The sequence below is a fragment of the Cervus elaphus genome, chromosome 20 (assembly GCF_910594005.1).
Source record: "Cervus elaphus chromosome 20, mCerEla1.1, whole genome shotgun sequence".
In the NCBI taxonomy this organism is placed as follows: domain Eukaryota; kingdom Metazoa; phylum Chordata; class Mammalia; order Artiodactyla; family Cervidae; genus Cervus; species Cervus elaphus.
The window spans coordinates 81,034,072-81,051,824 of record NC_057834.1 but is presented as its reverse complement, the minus strand read 5'-3'; the positions used below and the strand labels follow the sequence as shown (position 1 = coordinate 81,051,824).

Genomic DNA, 17,753 nt, shown 5'->3' with positions numbered 1-17,753 from the left:
CATATCAGCCTCTTTCTGTATGTGTATTGGGGTGGAACAGGGAGAAGCAAAAGAGACAAAACAAGAAAAGGTGTTTAAGAAGAACTGTTTCAAACATATAACTGTAAATCTGACTTTTTATTTCACAGGAAATAATTCCTTATTAAAATAAATCTTTCTAAACTTTATAGGAATAAAAAGCATTCCTAAAAAATATTTTCTTGGCATTTAAAAATCACTTAAAACAGTCTTATCTACTTGCTGTTTATAAAATATTTTTAAAAAATAGACTGCAAAAGTATAGTGCTATTTGAATTACTTATGGGGCATCCCTGGTGGCTCAGACGGTAAAGAATCTGCCTGCAATGCAGGAGACCGGGGTTCAATCCCTGAATCGGAAAGGTCCGCTAGAGGAGGAAACAGCTACCCACTCCATGCACATGAGAATTCCATGCACAGGCTACAATTCATGGGGTCACGAAGAGTCAGACATGACTGAGCAACTAACACACGTTTTAATGTACAATTGTAAAAGACTTTAGCTTTATTTAAAGTCTGCCTAACCTCTGGCTTGTCTATATGCTGCCTGGGAAAAAATATGGAGGGAAAATAGACGCCCTTAAGAAAAGAGTAACTGGACCAAAAGCTGGATTCTAAAGGCCTCACTTCCACCCAGGCAACACAAACTTGACTTGATAGAATCACATATCTGAAAGAGGTTTCAAAAATTCAAATATCCTACCTCTCAGCTTCAGAAAGTTACTACATCTATTTTTATTAATATAAGCAGAAAAGACTCACAGAGATTAAGTGACTTGCCCAACATCACACAATAAAGGATGAGAAACCAGAATCTAAGTTTCCTGTATCTTTATATCAAACTTCATTAAGTTAGGAGGTTTCTATAGTTCCCATGTTAAATTCAAGGTAGGTTATTTTACATTTGCTTCTACATTCTTCTAAAGAAATCATATTTCAGATTTTATGGTATTCATCCTTGATATTTTTGATCAATGTTATAAATTCTGATAGCACTAAAGCAAAATACTTTAGTAATGATTCTAAGGCTTATTTTGTATTGCAAAAGATTAGTATAAATAATTACTTGTACCTCATATTAATATTCTCAGTGATATACTGCTTTTCATTGTCATTCTACAAGTATTAATGAAAATAAAGATAAGGTCTGGAGGTGGTGGTGTAGTCACTAATTCGTGTTCAACTCTTGCAACCCCATGAACTATGCTTCTCTGTCCATGCCCACCATGCTTCTCTGTCCATGAGATTTCCGAGAAAAGAACACTGGAGTGGGTTGGCATTTCCTTCTCCAGGGGATCTTCCCAACCCACGGATCGAACCAGAGTCTCCTGTATCTCCTGCATTTGGCCGGTGGATTCTTTACTGACTGAGCCACCAGGAAAGCCCAAAAAATAAGGTCTACCAACTGGTTCACATTTACATGAAAGTGAAAGTATCAGTCATGTCCGACTCTTTATGCCCCATGGACTAAGGTTCACCAGACTCCTTTGTCCGTGGAATTCTCTAGGCAAGAATAGTGAAGTGGGTTGCCATTTCCTTCTCCAGGGGAACTTCCCAACCCAGGGATCGAACCCAGGTCTCCTGTATTACAGGCAGATTCTTTACCATCCGAGCCACGAGGGAAGCCCATCTTGTTACAAATAGCACCAGGTTTTTTGTTTGTTCTAATGAACTGCTTTTACCTTCTTTAAAAGGAAAAGAGAATGAGATGTGCTTTTATTAGTAGGACCTCTCCTTATCGACCATGCTATCCCAAAGGTAAGACATGGATAAGCTTATGCTTTCCAAAGTGTGGAACTAAGGGAGAACAGGAAATAAGGGCAGGGAGTTAATTTTAGGAGTGAAACAGGGTTATAAGAGTCACTGTTGAACTCTCTATCAAAGGAAAGTCAAACTATGCAAAAACATTACTTAAATGAATTAGTCTTAGTCCACGTTATTAGCTCTGGCTTTTCCTAGGAATGTCACTGTAAAATGCCATATCTTCATCTCAAAGTTTAAGTCCATGCAGCCCTGCATCAAACATAAAGAACCATCTAGCATGCTTTCAATCACTGACAACACAGGTTAAGGCATAAATTATATCCTAAACAGCAATGTAATAAAAATAAAGAATAGGAATGAGAAAAAGTCGAAATTAGATTTTTTTAAACTTACCTTGAACTCCTTAAGACTTACTATAAATAAATTGAATTACTTAAACAGATAGATAAGGGGGCAATAGAGAAACACAGTAAAATAATACCTGACAGCCTCTCTTTTCAATTTCCATAATACATTTCTGAATCAGAAGTGGTACCATCAAGCCTATATTTTCTTTCTCTACAACTTTTCGAATATCAACACCAAATATTACTGGTTCTCGATTTACATCTAGCCCATGAAGTGAATTCTCCCACTGTTCCAAAAGAGTCACTTTTACGTAAATAAGACCTCTAGGTTCAAGTTTGACAGCCAATTGATGTGTCTTTGTCACTCGGAATAAGGTGGGAAGAACAACAGTTCCATGACAACACACTCGGTTTTTTCTTGGAGTGGGTTCCCAACTAAACACTACTAATTTCAAATGCTGTGCATTTTCAATTTCTATGTTGAAAGTGTGATCCATGTCTAAAAACGTTGTTCGACATGTGAGCAAAGCTGTTCTGGCTTTGTTCACTGAATCTACCTGAATTGCACAAAAGACATCTTTTGAGTCTGTCTTAGGTGGTTTTAAATCCTCAGCACCATAGAAGTGCACACTCATGAGCCCAGATATGTACTGTGAACACTTAGGTTGATCAGAAAAGCTGTAATGTCTAAAAGCATCAATGTCTATTTCATTCTTGCTGCTGCTATTTGGAATTATGTCTTTTCCTTTTGCAAATTTGTTTTCGGGTCCATATTTGCTAGATTTGGCTATCAGTTCAGGTGAATCTCCATCACTGAGGTAACCACCTTTGCAGGAATACTTAGAACTCACGGACGTTTTCTTCTGATAGCTGTGCTGAGAAGACACACTGGTATCAAGATGGTACCGACTTATTACATTCCTCTTAGCAGCTGTGGTTGTATTCCCAGAAGGTAGAATAACAGCATGATGAATCTCTTGACAGTTACATTTAGACAAAGAAGGAGTATTATCTGGACTGTTTACATAATTCAAGGTTCCTTTAACACTCAGTTTTCGGCTCAGTTCTGGCAACTTTTTCATTTTCATGGAAAGTTTCCTCACAGTTCTTGGAGATTTTATTTTATCCGGGAAATACCAATTTATTGAACTGCCTTTTTTCACAGGGCTAGGGCTTGGTGAAGATGGTTCCATAACTCCCAAATCAGTCTTGTTTGTAGCAGCTACACTCCCTGGACCTTGAAAAAAATAAATAAATAAGGTGATATGTTTCAATTTCTTTTTACTTTATAAACCATAAATTTAACAAGCTCTCATATGGGCAGAAATTATTCCCTGTTTCATCTTAATGGTGAGGTTTAGTCAAAAGTTTAGCTGAATTCCCATTACCAAGTTTAAGCAGAATATCAAGATCTACAAAAGGCTGATGGTGGAAAGAAACATCTTCCTCTTCATCTGCTTTTCTATTATGAAGGTCTGCAGGAAAGGTAATATAGGTTCCTTTTAAATCTTTCCCACTGCAATATACTTCAGTGAGTATGTATTTATAACTGTAAACAGTGGATATCAAAGAAAACTAGGAAAGCTTCCTATTTTAATATGTTCATTTTAACATATTAAAACATCAATTTTTACATTTCCTACCTTAATGTATTTATTTAGAAATTTCACCTAATATAAGAATGATTGAAAAAATGTATTTCCTTATAATTTTCAGTTTCCATAAAGAATAAAGTGTTAAGACGCTTTCAAATTTTTCTCCTCAAAAATTGCTTTATTTTTTCTGAATGTCAAAGTTACTCAGGCTTACAATAAAAAGTTTTGTAAAAATTTAGAAAACACAAATAAATAACAGTCCATATCACCAAAAGATTGATCATTGTAAAACTGCACTACCAGGAGATTAATCACGGTAATATAGCAGTGAAAATTATATCAAAAGTAGCTTCTATTATTATTATTAAATTATAATATTTATTATTAAAAATAATACCAGTCAACTTTTACTGAGCTAGACAAAGTATGAAAACTTAATTTAATAATTAGTATGCACGGACCCTCATTTAACTCTCATAATAACCTTATGAGTTAAGATACCAGTCTCCAGATGAGAAAATTGATGCATGAGCTGTCTAATTCGTCTAAAATCACAAATCTGGTAAGTGGAAGAATAAGGACTCATATCTGAACACAGGCTTTCAGAATCTGTGCTCTAAAATACTATACGTGCAGTCTTTCCATCTTTTTAAACATTTTTCTTTCCATACATATACATCAAAGTGACTTTCAAAGACCTTTCATCAACTATTATTAAGAAGTTAAAGCATTCCATTTAACCTTAAACTTTTAATTCCCACTTTAAAAAAAACAAGGATGTAAAGCTAATAAATTTCATTTAAAAATCTGAATATTTCCTGGTAAGTTTTCAAATTAATAGAGCAAATTGAAAGTAGCTTCTAAAAATTTAATATTATATAAATTTAAACTGTGCCTTTAAAGAAAAACATAGTATTATCCCAATTATTTAAAATTTGAATTAATTTTTCATACTTTATCTAATTATTCCTTATAAAGATCCTTAATGACCCTAGTACCAGAGGCTACTCTATGTAGTACCACATTTGACAATTAAAATGAGAAAAGTGTTTATTCATTTCAAAAAATCAATAGATTAAATGACCTTTCTTTAAAGTATTAAAATAGTCTTAACAGTCCTCTCTCCATCCTTATTTGTGTGTCCTATTGACAAAATAGTTTCTTTACAGAGAAAGGACTATTTTAAGTATGCCTGTTGGGCTTCTCTGGTACGTAACTAATAAGAAATGGAGTGTTTGATAAACTAGACAAAGCATTCCCTTATACTGTAAACTGTAGTACAATTCTACTGGTTTACTGGTCTAAAATATTCTACAGTAATCAGAGTCCTGCTGTAGCATACAATCTATCTATTTTTTCATGGCCTAAAGAAGCTACCCAGTATACAAAATTGTTCTAGGTTTTATTAAAAAGTCAATCTAATATAATGACTTTTTTTTAAACATATTTCTACTGCAGGCAAGACTGAATTTATTGAAACAAAAATGCTTTATTTTTTATAAAATCCAAGAGCTGAAATACGACCAAGTTCAACAATCATTTAAAATTAAACCACAGTTATACTAATCAAATCACAGATTAGCTATAAAGGGAAAGCAAAAAAGGAAAAATCTTTCAAAATAAATTTATGAACCAGACTAGAATCAATTGAAACTGGCACATTCCCTTCAGCACCTAGAACAGTAAATGGAACATAGCAGGAACTAAATGTATATTGAATAATTGAATTAACCAATTGTTAGTTGCCTGTAAACTGGTAAACTTTTTAGGAAATACAATATAGAAATTACCTATAATAGTTGCCAGCTGTAAAGACCAAGTAAAGATACTATTAATAGTAATCAATCTTAATGAAGCAAAACAGATCACAATAAAGATCACCACAGTAGTAGTGGAAACATTCTATTAACACCTAACAATAAGGAACCAGTCAGATAGGGCACATCAACCCAGTTAAATACTATAAAAATTGGGGAACAATAATATTAATCTACATGTAAGAATAGGGCTTCCCTCATAGCTCAGTCGGTAAAGAATCTGCCTGCAATGCAGGAGAGCCAGGTTCGATTCCTGGGTCAGGAATATCCTGTGGAGAAGGAAATTCTCCAGTATTCTTGCCTGGAGAATCCCATGGACAAAGGAATCTGGCAGGCTACAGTCCACGGGGTCACAAGAGTCAGACACGGCTTAGCAACTAAACCACCACCACATGTAAGAATACAAAGTATAGATAATAAATGAAATCAGCGAAATCCAAAAATAGTCCACTATGACAGCAACTAGATAAAAGGTACATATATATCCAGAAGTTAATCGGCAAAAAGCAGTCATAATTGTGTCAGGATGATCATAAAACTGTCATTCATATTAAAAGTACTTAAGCTTTCCTATTTCTTAATCAAAACACTATTTTGAAATTTAACCATTCTCTTTGTCTATTTCTCAACAGATTTTTGCCAATGTTGCTAAAAAAAACATTGTCACTTTAGGTAAATAACCTTTCTGATCATATTAAAACAAAAAGAAGATTATATAAATAGTCTAGATATCTCCTTTGGTCAACATAGGAATGTACTTGTTGTAACAGTAAGCTTAGGAGAAGAATAACAGTAAGAAAGGAGACATAATTGACATCCTTCTGTACTTTCAAATTTGGGTGGTTGTTTTTGTTTTTTCAGTAATGTCTGTTCTCTTAACGGATACACAGTTTGCGACAAACATAAAATAATAAAGTTTAAAGACAGTACTTAAAGTGTATCTCACTTTATATACACTGATTTTCTTATACTTATGCCCTCTTGCCTTTTCTGCACCATTCCACACCCATCACTATCTGTCTGCCCTTCTCCTGCAAGCTTTCCTCATCACTCCATCTGGATCTCAACCTGTGTTTCAAATTATTATTTTATATACCATTTATTACTCTTCCCATCCACATTACAAAAGAAAAACACAGTCACTGTGGAAAATCAGTTTACATTTAGATATGCACACATACACAAAATTTTAATCCCAACATTGGGGTTGGGGGTGGGGGAGTCAGATATTAACATTTCCAGTATAGCTTTTCATTGTTTCTTTCAAAATTAACATGATATAGTTCACACTGTTTTTTAACTTTTTTTTTTCTTATCAATGTAACATTTACTCCTCCTCCTCACATCCCTGAGAAAAGGATCCAAATGCAAGTAGTTTATTTGTAAAGTACAAAAATATCGGCAAGAAAGTGAGAAAAGTCAGGAGAAAATTCAAGGTGAATTATCAAGCCTGCTACCACTATGGGTAACTAGAGCTTAAGTTCATGAGAAAACTGGGAAACAATGTAGAATTATCCCAACAAGGGTGGAGAGAGCTGGTGTAGGCCTACACCAACTCCTGTCAATCAGGAGTTGAAAAGGGCACTCTCAGGCTGACCTGCAGGAGACTCCCTAACACTTTGGAAGGAGTCCTCCAAGTAGAGATGCAGATACTGATGTTTGGAAGTAGGCTGCCACCATTTAAATAAATACCACCACCCAATGTATACGGACAAGTATAGGGACACCAGCTACACCCCACATATTTGAATATTCTGTATCATTTGAAATATTCTAAATTAAAATCTTTGATATAAAATAGAACTGCTTTCTAAAAAACATTTAATAATTGCAACTAAAAGTGCTTAGGGTTTCCCTTATAGCTCAGTTGGTAAAGAATCCACCTGCAATGCAGGAGACTCTGGTATGATCCCTGGGTTGGGAAGATCTGCTAGAGAAGGGATAGGCTACCCACTCTAGTATTCTTGGGCTTCCTTTGTGGCTCAGCTGGTACAGAATCTGCCTGCAATGTGGGAGACCTGAGTTCAGTTCCTGGGTTGGGAAGATCCCCTGGAGAAGGGAAAGGCTACCCACTCCAGGATTCTGCCCTGGGTCTCAAAGAGTTGGACACGACTGAGTAACTTTCACTTCACTTCAAAAGTGCTTATGCTCTGTTTTCTAGGTAATACATCTGGGACTAAATTTAAAAAGAAGCACATCAGAAATCAAAAAAGAATAAAACCATTAGGTTGAACTATATGAAATATCAGGTTTTTTTCGGGTCAAAAGCTGTTAAATATTGGCAATTTCATATGGTTCAACTTAATATATATTCAATTACTTCCTTTCTGGGTTCCCTATCTATTGTAGCACCTATTTGCAAAATATTTACTTTCAGCTCTGGTCTTTTTCTCTTCTTCTTTTCCTTTGTTTCTGAGGAAATGTAGGCACAAAAGTGAAAACTAATGACTACTAGTATACTGAACATAAAATTTTTCATCTGTGGCCAGGCTAGGTGTGAATGAATGTATACATGAATGAAGCAAAACAAGACATTCACAAAGAAAACATCTTTTCCAGTCCCCATGACTCCATTCTTTCAACTAAGAGAAAAGTAATTACTGCCTCAAATGACAGCCATATTAAACCACATCATACACACTAAAAGTTGGTGTAGGATTCCAGCTCCTTCACCCCTTACAAAACCAAGTCTGTGATAGGAATAATTAAACCGGCATGTATATAAAAATGTTTATAAACCTTTTTGAGTTTTATTTTCATAAAATACACTCACATTGTAAGGAAAGGTACAAGGCTACAATAAACATCTATACTTAGTTTTAGAAACTGCCAAAGAATTGAAAATGAAAGAAGAAATGGCAGATATATGATCATCTTTACCTGCAAAAGGAGATTTCAACATGGGGCTGTCCTCTATAATTGTACGTTCTTGCATCTTGTGTCTATGCCTTTGCTTGTACTGCTGCACAAACTCTGTGGGACAGATGGGATCTACAGGATTTATCGCGTTTGACTGTGTGGTCTGAACATCGCCTGTGTGTTCAGACGAGCAGAGCAAGTCTTCAGTGCACTGCTCTGCTTTCATTAGGTTACTGCCAGATAATACTTTCAAACCGACATCAGGAAACTTCAGAACAGCAGAGTCTGTCTCACCAAAACTCAAGGCATTTGATATAACAAAGTCATCATCCTCCGGGATGGGGTTGTACCATATTTCTCCTTCATCATCTGCATCATTTTCCTCATTAAAGTCTAATGAACAGTTTCTTGATAATGAAGAATTTGTAGCATTACATGCCATATACGTACAATATCCTTCAGATGATTTGAGAAAATGTTGTGACAGCTGCTGTTTAGGTAGAGAAATAGGTGAAACAGATAAATGACTTATATCTTGGCATTTCTTATTTTCTTCTTCCAAATTAAAAGATCTCAGAGTACTTTGATATAGCCAATTGCGTTTCTTTGACACAGTGATGCTGTTAAGTGGCTGATGACCCCTGAAGCCAATATTATCCTTCAGATCTTCGAGTTCATTTCTCTTCATTGAAGATTCATAGACATTTGCAAATAAATCTGTTTCAAAGAAAAAAAGAAGGTAGAATATAATACCTGGCATACCAAGAAAGAATGTCACTAAAGACCAGTTATTAAAATACTGTTTTTAAAAATATAAGAAGAAAGAAAAGTGTAATATTAATCACATTCAGAGACTAAACTTAAATAAGAAAAATTTTAGATTTCTATTATTTAGTTATCAGGCACCATAAGAATTCTTTTTTTTTTTTTTTTTTTTAAGAATTCTTAAGAAAAACGATAAACAAGCCCTGAAACTACCTTTATAAATATCATAGGGCTAAAACAGCTTTATCCTAAGCAAAACATGTTTTATAAAAAGCTTGTACAGAATGCCTGGTACACAGCATGCCTTTAATTAATATGAGGAACTTTCAACTCACTACTACAAGAACTTTAGAAACTACAAAGTAATATTATTACCTTTTACACAGAGATTAACTTTGAAAAAATCTTTCAAAATAAATGTACCTCATTTATTACTAAGTGTCTTACTGATTATTGAAATTTCAAAATAACATTAGTTTTCTAACCATATAATGCAGTAGCAACTCATACAGAGTTTAAGTTCTAAATATCTAGAGCAAAAATTAAAATTAAAAATCCCTAAGAAGGCCCTTGATTAGGACTAAGTATCCCTTCTCACAATAAACACAACACAGCTATATTACTGATAGGCACAAGCTTAAGTAGCAAGAATACAAGAATGAACAAAATGGTACCTGCCTTAAGGAATTCATAGCCCAATGTAGGACATCAAATACTTAGATTTGTGCATGTATTAATATAATGGATAAGACTCTAAAAACGTATATATAACATTAATTCCATATAAAGGGGAAAATTTTTACACTTCCAAAAAGTTACATAAAGCCAGCTTCAGTGACAGTCAATAAACTAAATAATATATATCATAATGCTAATTTACTATGCATAAATAATTAAAACAAAACCATATTTCTAATTTTAAGATCATGCCAGGTTTGTAAATTATAATCTGTGCTACTCTGAGTGCGTATATGGTTGATTCATTTTAGTATTACAGCAAGTAAAATATAGTAGTCTAGTAACAGAGAGTGATAAAAACACATTAAACTTTGAGGAGCTTAACAACAACCAAAAAATTAGGTTCATGTTTAATCAAGGTTTTCAGTAACCTCCCTTCTACTGAAAAAAATCATTTGAAAATGTAAATTTGCCCTTTTTATAACCCTAAATGTTACCTAATCAAGCAGATTAATTTAAAAACAAAACAAAGCCTTAAACACAAACTGGGCTTCAAGTTCAATTAGTTCCAGAGGCAAGAATAGAGGAACAGACTTAGAATTAGAAGGGAAGAAATCTCCCATGAATGCCTACTATGTCAAATATTTATTTACTCAAGAAATATTTACTGAGTGCCTATTATGTGGCAGGAACAAGAAATAAAGCAATAAGAAAGACCTTAACCTCCTTTAACCTCCCACAACAATCTTGAGACAGGTTGAATTAGTTCCATAAGCTTCAAACATATGAAGAATATGGTCAAGGTGCTAGTCCTAGGATTCAAATTTAAGTCTGTCTAACCTCAAAAACCATGCTCTCACCTGTCCCCCCCACAGCATGCCAGCTACTAAAAGTAGGGAAGTAAGGTGACCCTCTCTGAACATGATGATAGTATCAACCCAATTAACCTTATACAGTGGCTCCTAAGATTAGGTAAGGTAATGTTTGAAATATTTTGAAACTATATAGTACTACTCAGAAAAGTCAAGTAACTTGCCTGAGATCACCTATTGGTAAACGGAAGAGGCAGCACTCAAACCGATTACAAAGTTTGCAGGAGTACACCTGGATTACTACTAAAGGATACCTACTCTCCCAGCATCTAATACGCAAACATTTAATAGATATTCAATAAATATCTTGAATTGATTTAATTTACTTTAATCAATGAAACCTGAAGATTCAAGCGTTTGGTTCTGTCTCCTTTATACTTACAAAACTGAAGCAGAGGGATTTCCCTGGTGGTCCAGTGGTTAAGAATCCACCTGTCAACACAGGGGACACGGGTTCGATCCCTGGTCTGGGAAGATCCCACATGCCGAAGAGCAACTAAGACCACGGGCCATAACTACTGAGCCCACGTGCTGCAACTGCTGGAGCTTGTGGCCCTAGAGCCTGTGCTCCACAACAAGAGAAGCCACCACAATGAAAAGGCTGCTCACCACGAGTACAACAGTGAAGACTCAGCAGAGCCAAAAATAAATAAATAAAAATTAAAAAAAAAAAAAAAACTGAAGCAGAAACAACTCAATCGCTTTGCTCTAATAAAGGAGATAGTATAAGTATCAAGCACCAGAATAAAGTAGAATGCTTTTTCAAAACATTTAACAATATGTCAAGATAGGTGATTGGAGGTACTGAGAATTCTAGAGCCTTACTATTCTAAAAGTGTGTACCACATAACAACATCTACACTGGCAGTTTGTTAAAATGTAGAACCTCAAGGTCCCGCCCTCACACATATTAAACCTTCATTTTAACAAGATTTCATATGCACATTAAGTTTGAAAAGCTCTGCTCTATAACTGTGAACCACAGTTATCTGAGTGATAAAGGTCTGGAAAATAGTCTTAGAGATTCTCAAAGCATTAAGCACCATTTACAAATGTAGGACTTTCAAAAATCAACACAACACTGTTTTCTGCTGAATTTGTAATTCTCAGTGTTTTCCTGCCACCAGCAACTCTGACGTTTTATGGCACAGTTCCCAAAACAAAAAAACAGAAACTAAAAAATGGACCTGCTTGCTTCTGGGGCCACAATGGCAGAATTTCTAACAGAAGGATTTAGATGTAGAAGACAGACAAAAATTACTTGCCTACATAGTTTTACTAGTCTTGAAAGGGCTAATGCATAAAAGAATTTATTGGAAAAACCCATAAAGAAAATATAGCTCATAAAGTTACAAAAATGGAGCTACAAATATTTCAGAAAACAGAATTGGTAGGAATCTGCATTAAATGTCAACTTCAATTTAAGATATAATGCACAAGATCATACCAGCTATTTAATACTACTTGTTACATGCCCTAATTTTTCTTCTTTCACAGATCACAGAACAAGAGTAGAGCCAAATGTAGGCTAATTGTTTTTTAAAGCAGTAAAAGGCCAAGCTAGCTCAAGTTGGTGGTCAACTTGGAAAATAAACATTTCCATTTATTTCTGAGTATTATCTGCTAATTAAATTTATAAAAGACTTATAATGAAGTATAGTCAGTAAATAGATTAAAATTCCCTTAACAATATTAACAGAAACTTAACAATATTTACTATGGAATGACTTTAGATTTCTTAAATAATCATCTCAACTAGTAACAAACTGGCCAATGTGTGAACACTACATTCTGTATCAAATCATTGGCAGCATTATAATATCAAAAATTTTAATGGTTCTTAATAGGAGCCAGAAATCAAAACAGAAAACCACTTTGGCTTCCATTTGTCATATGGTCTCAAAAATTTCCAAAACACCTATGTAGACTAGTTATCTCTATCTCCCTATATAGTTGTTTTGTGTTATAAATTCTAGCTATAACTGTATTTTGAAAGAAAATATCCTCACAAATCATATTGTATAGCAAAATGTGATAGAAACCTTTAGGCTATTTAACCTCTTTATACAATCAAGAATGTACTGCTTCATCAGGACTACCTGGTTAATTTTTTAGAAAACATGATTAAGAACAGAATCCAAGTAACCAATTTGAACTAATTAAAGGTAAAAGTGTAAAGTGGATACAGCAATTGATTGTATTCTAGGAGTCCCTCAACTTCTTTGCAACTTTGAGGAAGTTACTTATTTCCCATCTCCTCAATCCAAGCAATTTAATAGAATTAATTACATCAAACCTCTAAGGAAATTTCAAGTCCCTTTGCTTTCGTGTGTGCTCAGTCACTCAGTCATCCTACTCTTTGCAACCCCATGGACCGTAGCCTACCAGGTTCCTCTGTCCATGGACTTCTCCAGGCAAGAATACAAGAGTGGGTGTCATTTCCTTCTCCAGGGGATCTTCCCGACCCAGTGATGTAATCCAGGTCTCTTGAACTGCAGGCAGATTTCTTACCACTGAGATGTGGGGGAAGCCCATAAAGTCCCTTTGACCTTATATAAATAGGGATTTTGGAGTTATAAAGACTTGAGTTTGAATCCACATAATAGTTTGAACCTATATACTAGTATACATAAACCATATACTAGTTTAAGTGACCTTGGGTAAAGTACTTAACCTCTTATTTTCTTTTGCTGTTGCTGTTCTATAATAGCTGTCATACCTTCATGTGGTGGGGGTGGGCGGGGGGTGGTGAGGGGATGGAGGTGTAATAAAGATTATATGCAGACCCTGTAAAGTATCCAGTATAAAGACCCTATAAAGTATCCAGTATAAAGACCCTATAAAGTTAGTTAGTAAATTCAACTAACCATCATAAAAAGCAATTTTTTAAAAAAGACTAAACTCTTCAAATCTATACTAGATATATAAACATTGCATAAAGTATTTTTAATCTTTCCTAAAAGATAAACTAATGATTTGAAAGGAAACAACATCTGAGTAAGTTTTTTAAACCAGAGGTTACCTAAACTTTTGTTTAGGTTTCCTGTGAAATATCTAATTTACACATAGTAAATATCTAATTTATACAGAGAATCACATAGTAATTCTAATGTTATTTATTTTAAAATTAATTTCATTCACTTAGTTTCTCAATGAAAAAAAGTCAATGAATTCATTCTTAAAAGTTACTGCATTTATTATTACTTTTAAAAAACTTGAATTTTTCCACAACTAGCTGAGAATATTAAAAGCCATCAGATGGCAATGTTTAACCTTTGCAACAAAAGGGTAATACATATTTTACTGAAGTTTTATACAGATTTTTGTTATGGCTAAAAATTAACTGTCTTACAAAGAGTTAACTGTACCAAAATCAGTGGAGGACAACAATAAAATATAATAAATGATTACAAATACTTTACTACTGGAAATACATATTTTAAAATGAACAGCATAAAGTACATCTCTCTTCACAAAAATCTGCATTCTACTATCTTTTTATTTAGGTGGAATGGAAAAAGTTTGAGAGAAAATTTTGACAGGTGTGGGTTAGAACTTCATAGATTCAAAAGAACTTTTCTAGTTTTGCATACACTTGAAGTGAATCATTTGACTTGTCTTCATTGTGTAATAAAAAGTTTTGTGAACTTTGTTTCTCCCCAGTTTTGTGTTTATTGGTTAAAAAAGTTAATGTGTACAAACCTAGCCCTGTAGGATTTGTAATTCTTACCAAGGAAACAGCCAAGTACTGTGAATACTTTTACATTTCAGCATTTAATATTTTTTAAATTATTACTAATATGTAAGTCATTATGTTCACTAGAAGTCTTTAAGACTGTAATCCAAAAGATCATGTTGTTTTTGGCTCAGTTTGAAGGTACTTCTTTCACAATAGAATTTTTTGTTATTTACAACTTCAGAGATTTCTGGAATTGATAATGTAAACCTTCAGTGAAACCTAAAAATCACATATACAAAACAGGGAGCAAAATCCTATTATTAGGACAAATATACTTTTTACAAATGACTTTAAATGCCTACACTTTCTTTAAAAGTACATAACACATACTTTTCTTTTGATTAAAATCCAAGTGCCCTTCATTTTCCACAATAATAAGATTATCTAGAGCTAGGTTTGGGGGTTAGGGAGGGGAGGGAAAGGTGAAGAGAAGAAACAAGTGAAATCCTACCCGACTAAAAAAATTTTTTTACTATGATAGTTTTTCCGGTTTACTTTGGCTTTGGGTTTTGGTTGTGTGTATGTCTGTGTGCACGAACGCTCCTAGGGTGGGGGTGAGAACGCTCCTTTGGGTGAGGAGGTGTAATGACTAAAATGACAGTTTAAGAAGCCCATAAAGTCTAACTTGGATCAAATTCAAATTCACAAACTCCACAAAAGTCTACAGTTCGCCTAGAGCTACAAAGAATAAAAATCAAGGCAGCGCCGCCCAACTCTTAAATCCACTAAAAAGTGTGTGGTGAACTTAACCTTTACTCACTGTTGCGCTTAGGAGTAGGTACACTGGTTCTTAGAGAAGAAAAGACAAAAACCCCAAGTTCCTCATGCTACTGTCAAAAAACAGAAAGAAAGAAAGAAAGAAAAGCAAAAAACAACTGAATGTATGATCCTAGGTAACCGGGGAATCGTATTAGGCTGCCATTGACATGACACTCACTTTGGCACGGGCACGTACCTGTCTGCAAAACCATAACCTTCTTCTTCGCTCTAAAACCAAAGCCCGCTCGGTAAACTTTTACGGCTCAAAGAGTTAGCATGCTGATTGCAAGGCATCCTACCTGTCAGCGTAATTCTTTGGTCTGGAGGCACCGACAGGACCTGAGTTTCCCGCATTTTCAAAGCGCCCAGATTTGGAGAGGTTGCCTGAGCACCCGTGCCATCGGGGGGTGTCCTACGGGCGCGACCCTTCATTCCCAAGGACAGCAGACGTCCTTTGTACATCCACTTCTGCAGCTTCTTGACTGTCACCGCGGGCGGCCTGAGGAAGGGGAGCCCCTCCTGGCCGTCCCCTTTGCCGCGGCTTCCCATGGAGCGGCCAGGGTCCTGGGAGCTGGGAAGCCGGGGGCCCGCGGGGGACGCGGCCCGGGCGCTGCCTCCGCTCCAGCCGTCCATCCCGCCTCCACGTGGCGGGGGCTCCTCCGCTTCCCCGCGCGTACCGCACCAGATCCAGCTGTCGCTCGGCCACCGCTGGAAGGGAGGCGTTTTGGCACCCACCTGGAGGCTGTCGAGACTTCTGCTGCAGGACAGCCGCATCCGAGGAGTCCGTGGGCGGCCTCCCCCCGACTCCCCAGGAGGCGACCGGGGCGGGGACACCTGCTGCCAAGGGCGGCCGCCGCCTCCGCGCTCCCAGTCTCGGGGGCAGGCTCGGCTGTCCGCCGCGCCGCAGGGGGAAGGCGACTGGCCCGGAGCCCGGGCTCCCGCAGGGCAACCGCGATCTGCCCAGCTCCGGTCGCCCCGCCGCGCGCCGGAGTCAGGGGGCAGGTCGTGCATGGCCTGGATCAGCAGATAATAGGCCTCTCGCAACTGGGTCTGCAGCCTGCCTGTCTCCAGGCGGCCGCCCTCCGCCCCCGGGGAGGAGCCCACGGCCAGGGGAGGCGGGGGCCACAGCTCCGCCTCCGCCCCCTCAGGCTGGGACGCAGGCTGGAAGCCTCCGGGCAGGTTCTCGTAGTAGTCGGCGTCGTCCTCCTCGTCCTCTCCGCTGCCCTCGGAGCCCGGCGGGGCGTACAGAGAGGCACGAGTGAGCCCGCGGCCCGGAGGGGTGGCCTCCTTCCAGCCGTGCGGCGGAGGCCCGAGCGCCCCCGACCTCTCCGGCCGCCCTCCCGGGACCCCAGCCTCATGACCCCACGCCTGAGGCGACGGCGGGGGCCGCTCCAGGTTCGGCCGAGCTCCGCTGGCGCGCTCGCCTGAGGGGGCGTCCCGGGCACCACTCGCGTCTCCCTCGGCAGCCGAAGAGGCCGCCACGGTGGCTGCTGCGGCCGCCCGGAGACCGAGACCCCCGGTGGCGTGGGGACCCCGTCTCCCCCGGAGCCTGGACAGCGTTTTCCTCAGAGGGTCCGTCATCCCCCTCCGCCTCAGCAGCCAGGCTCGCCCCCGGTGCGGGGAGAACTCGGAGCCCCGCTCGCGAGAAAGCTGCGCTCGCGGAGGCGGCGGCGGCGGCGGCGGCTCCCCATGACCGACGCTGGCCCTCGCGGGCTCCTCACATACTTGGCATAACTCTGCCGCGGCAAGGGTGGGGGAGGGCGGCGCCGCTGCAGAGCGCATGCCCCGCAGCTCCGGGCTGCGAAGGGGCGCGCGGGCTGCTGCTGCGGCGCTGAGTTCCCCAGGTGGGCGCACCGCGCCGGGCGAGGCGAGGCGGAGGGCGGGGAGGGAAGTGGGTGAGAGCTAAAAGACCGACGGGTGGGAAAGTGTACGCGTCGTGGGGACTGGGAGGGGGGGTGCAGTGAGAGTCGAGGCGGGAAAAATAGGAAGCGGGAAGGTGAGTCTGAGCGGGAAGCTGCAGAATTTTGGTTGGGGAGACAGAAAGGGAAAGTGCCCTCCAGGCTGCCACTCCGTCACCTTCACCCCCACCCCCCACCCCCCATTGCCACCATGGCACGAGGCGTGTCTAATGCAAGTCCTAGCTTGAGAGAAAACAAAGATTGTTTTGACGGACAAGGTATGAATACAGGTGTATCTCAGTGCAGTGTGTTCTAGAAACATTCTGAATCATTTTAATTGTACAGGGGGCTGGCTAGTTCAAGGAAATTTGCAGCGATTCCTTTTCAGTGAGGAAAATCTTTTTGTCCCAAAGATCACCATTGGTGTCTCTCTTTACAGGCTGTTTTTCTTTGTCTTCGGTTAAGGCATACTAAAACAAAATTAATTCTGGCATAAACCAAAACTTGCTGAAAAGAGCCGCTAGTCTCCCCATCCCCTACCTAACACTTGTTTTCATGAGAACTGGGGTGAGAAACAACTGGGATGAAATTTAGAAGCAATATTATTTGGAAATACCAACTTTCTCTCAAAAGCATTAAAAT

General features: G+C 38.4%; 1 protein-coding gene across 4 annotated transcripts in view; it reads right to left on the bottom strand.

Moving 5' to 3' along the window:
* Nucleotides 1–17,257, bottom strand: part of SYDE2 (synapse defective Rho GTPase homolog 2) — a 45,259-nt gene extending 28,002 nt beyond the window's left edge. Inside the window, exons 1-3 of one of the 4 annotated variants that reach the window (XR_006335753.1) lie at nt 15,513–17,257; nt 8,422–9,117; nt 2,264–3,366 (exon numbers count right to left, since the gene is read on the bottom strand). Coding sequence is in view for 3 of the 4 variants with exons in the window: in XM_043877341.1 (XP_043733276.1) it covers nt 2,264–3,366; nt 8,422–9,117; nt 15,513–16,995 (3,282 nt within the window). In the remaining variant the exon portion in view is untranslated. The remainder of the gene's footprint in view (nt 1–2,263; nt 3,367–8,421; nt 9,118–15,512) is intronic. The other 3 variants (XM_043877341.1, XM_043877342.1, XM_043877340.1) reach the window with 3 other exon arrangements.
* Nucleotides 17,258–17,753: the final 496 nt, after the last annotated feature.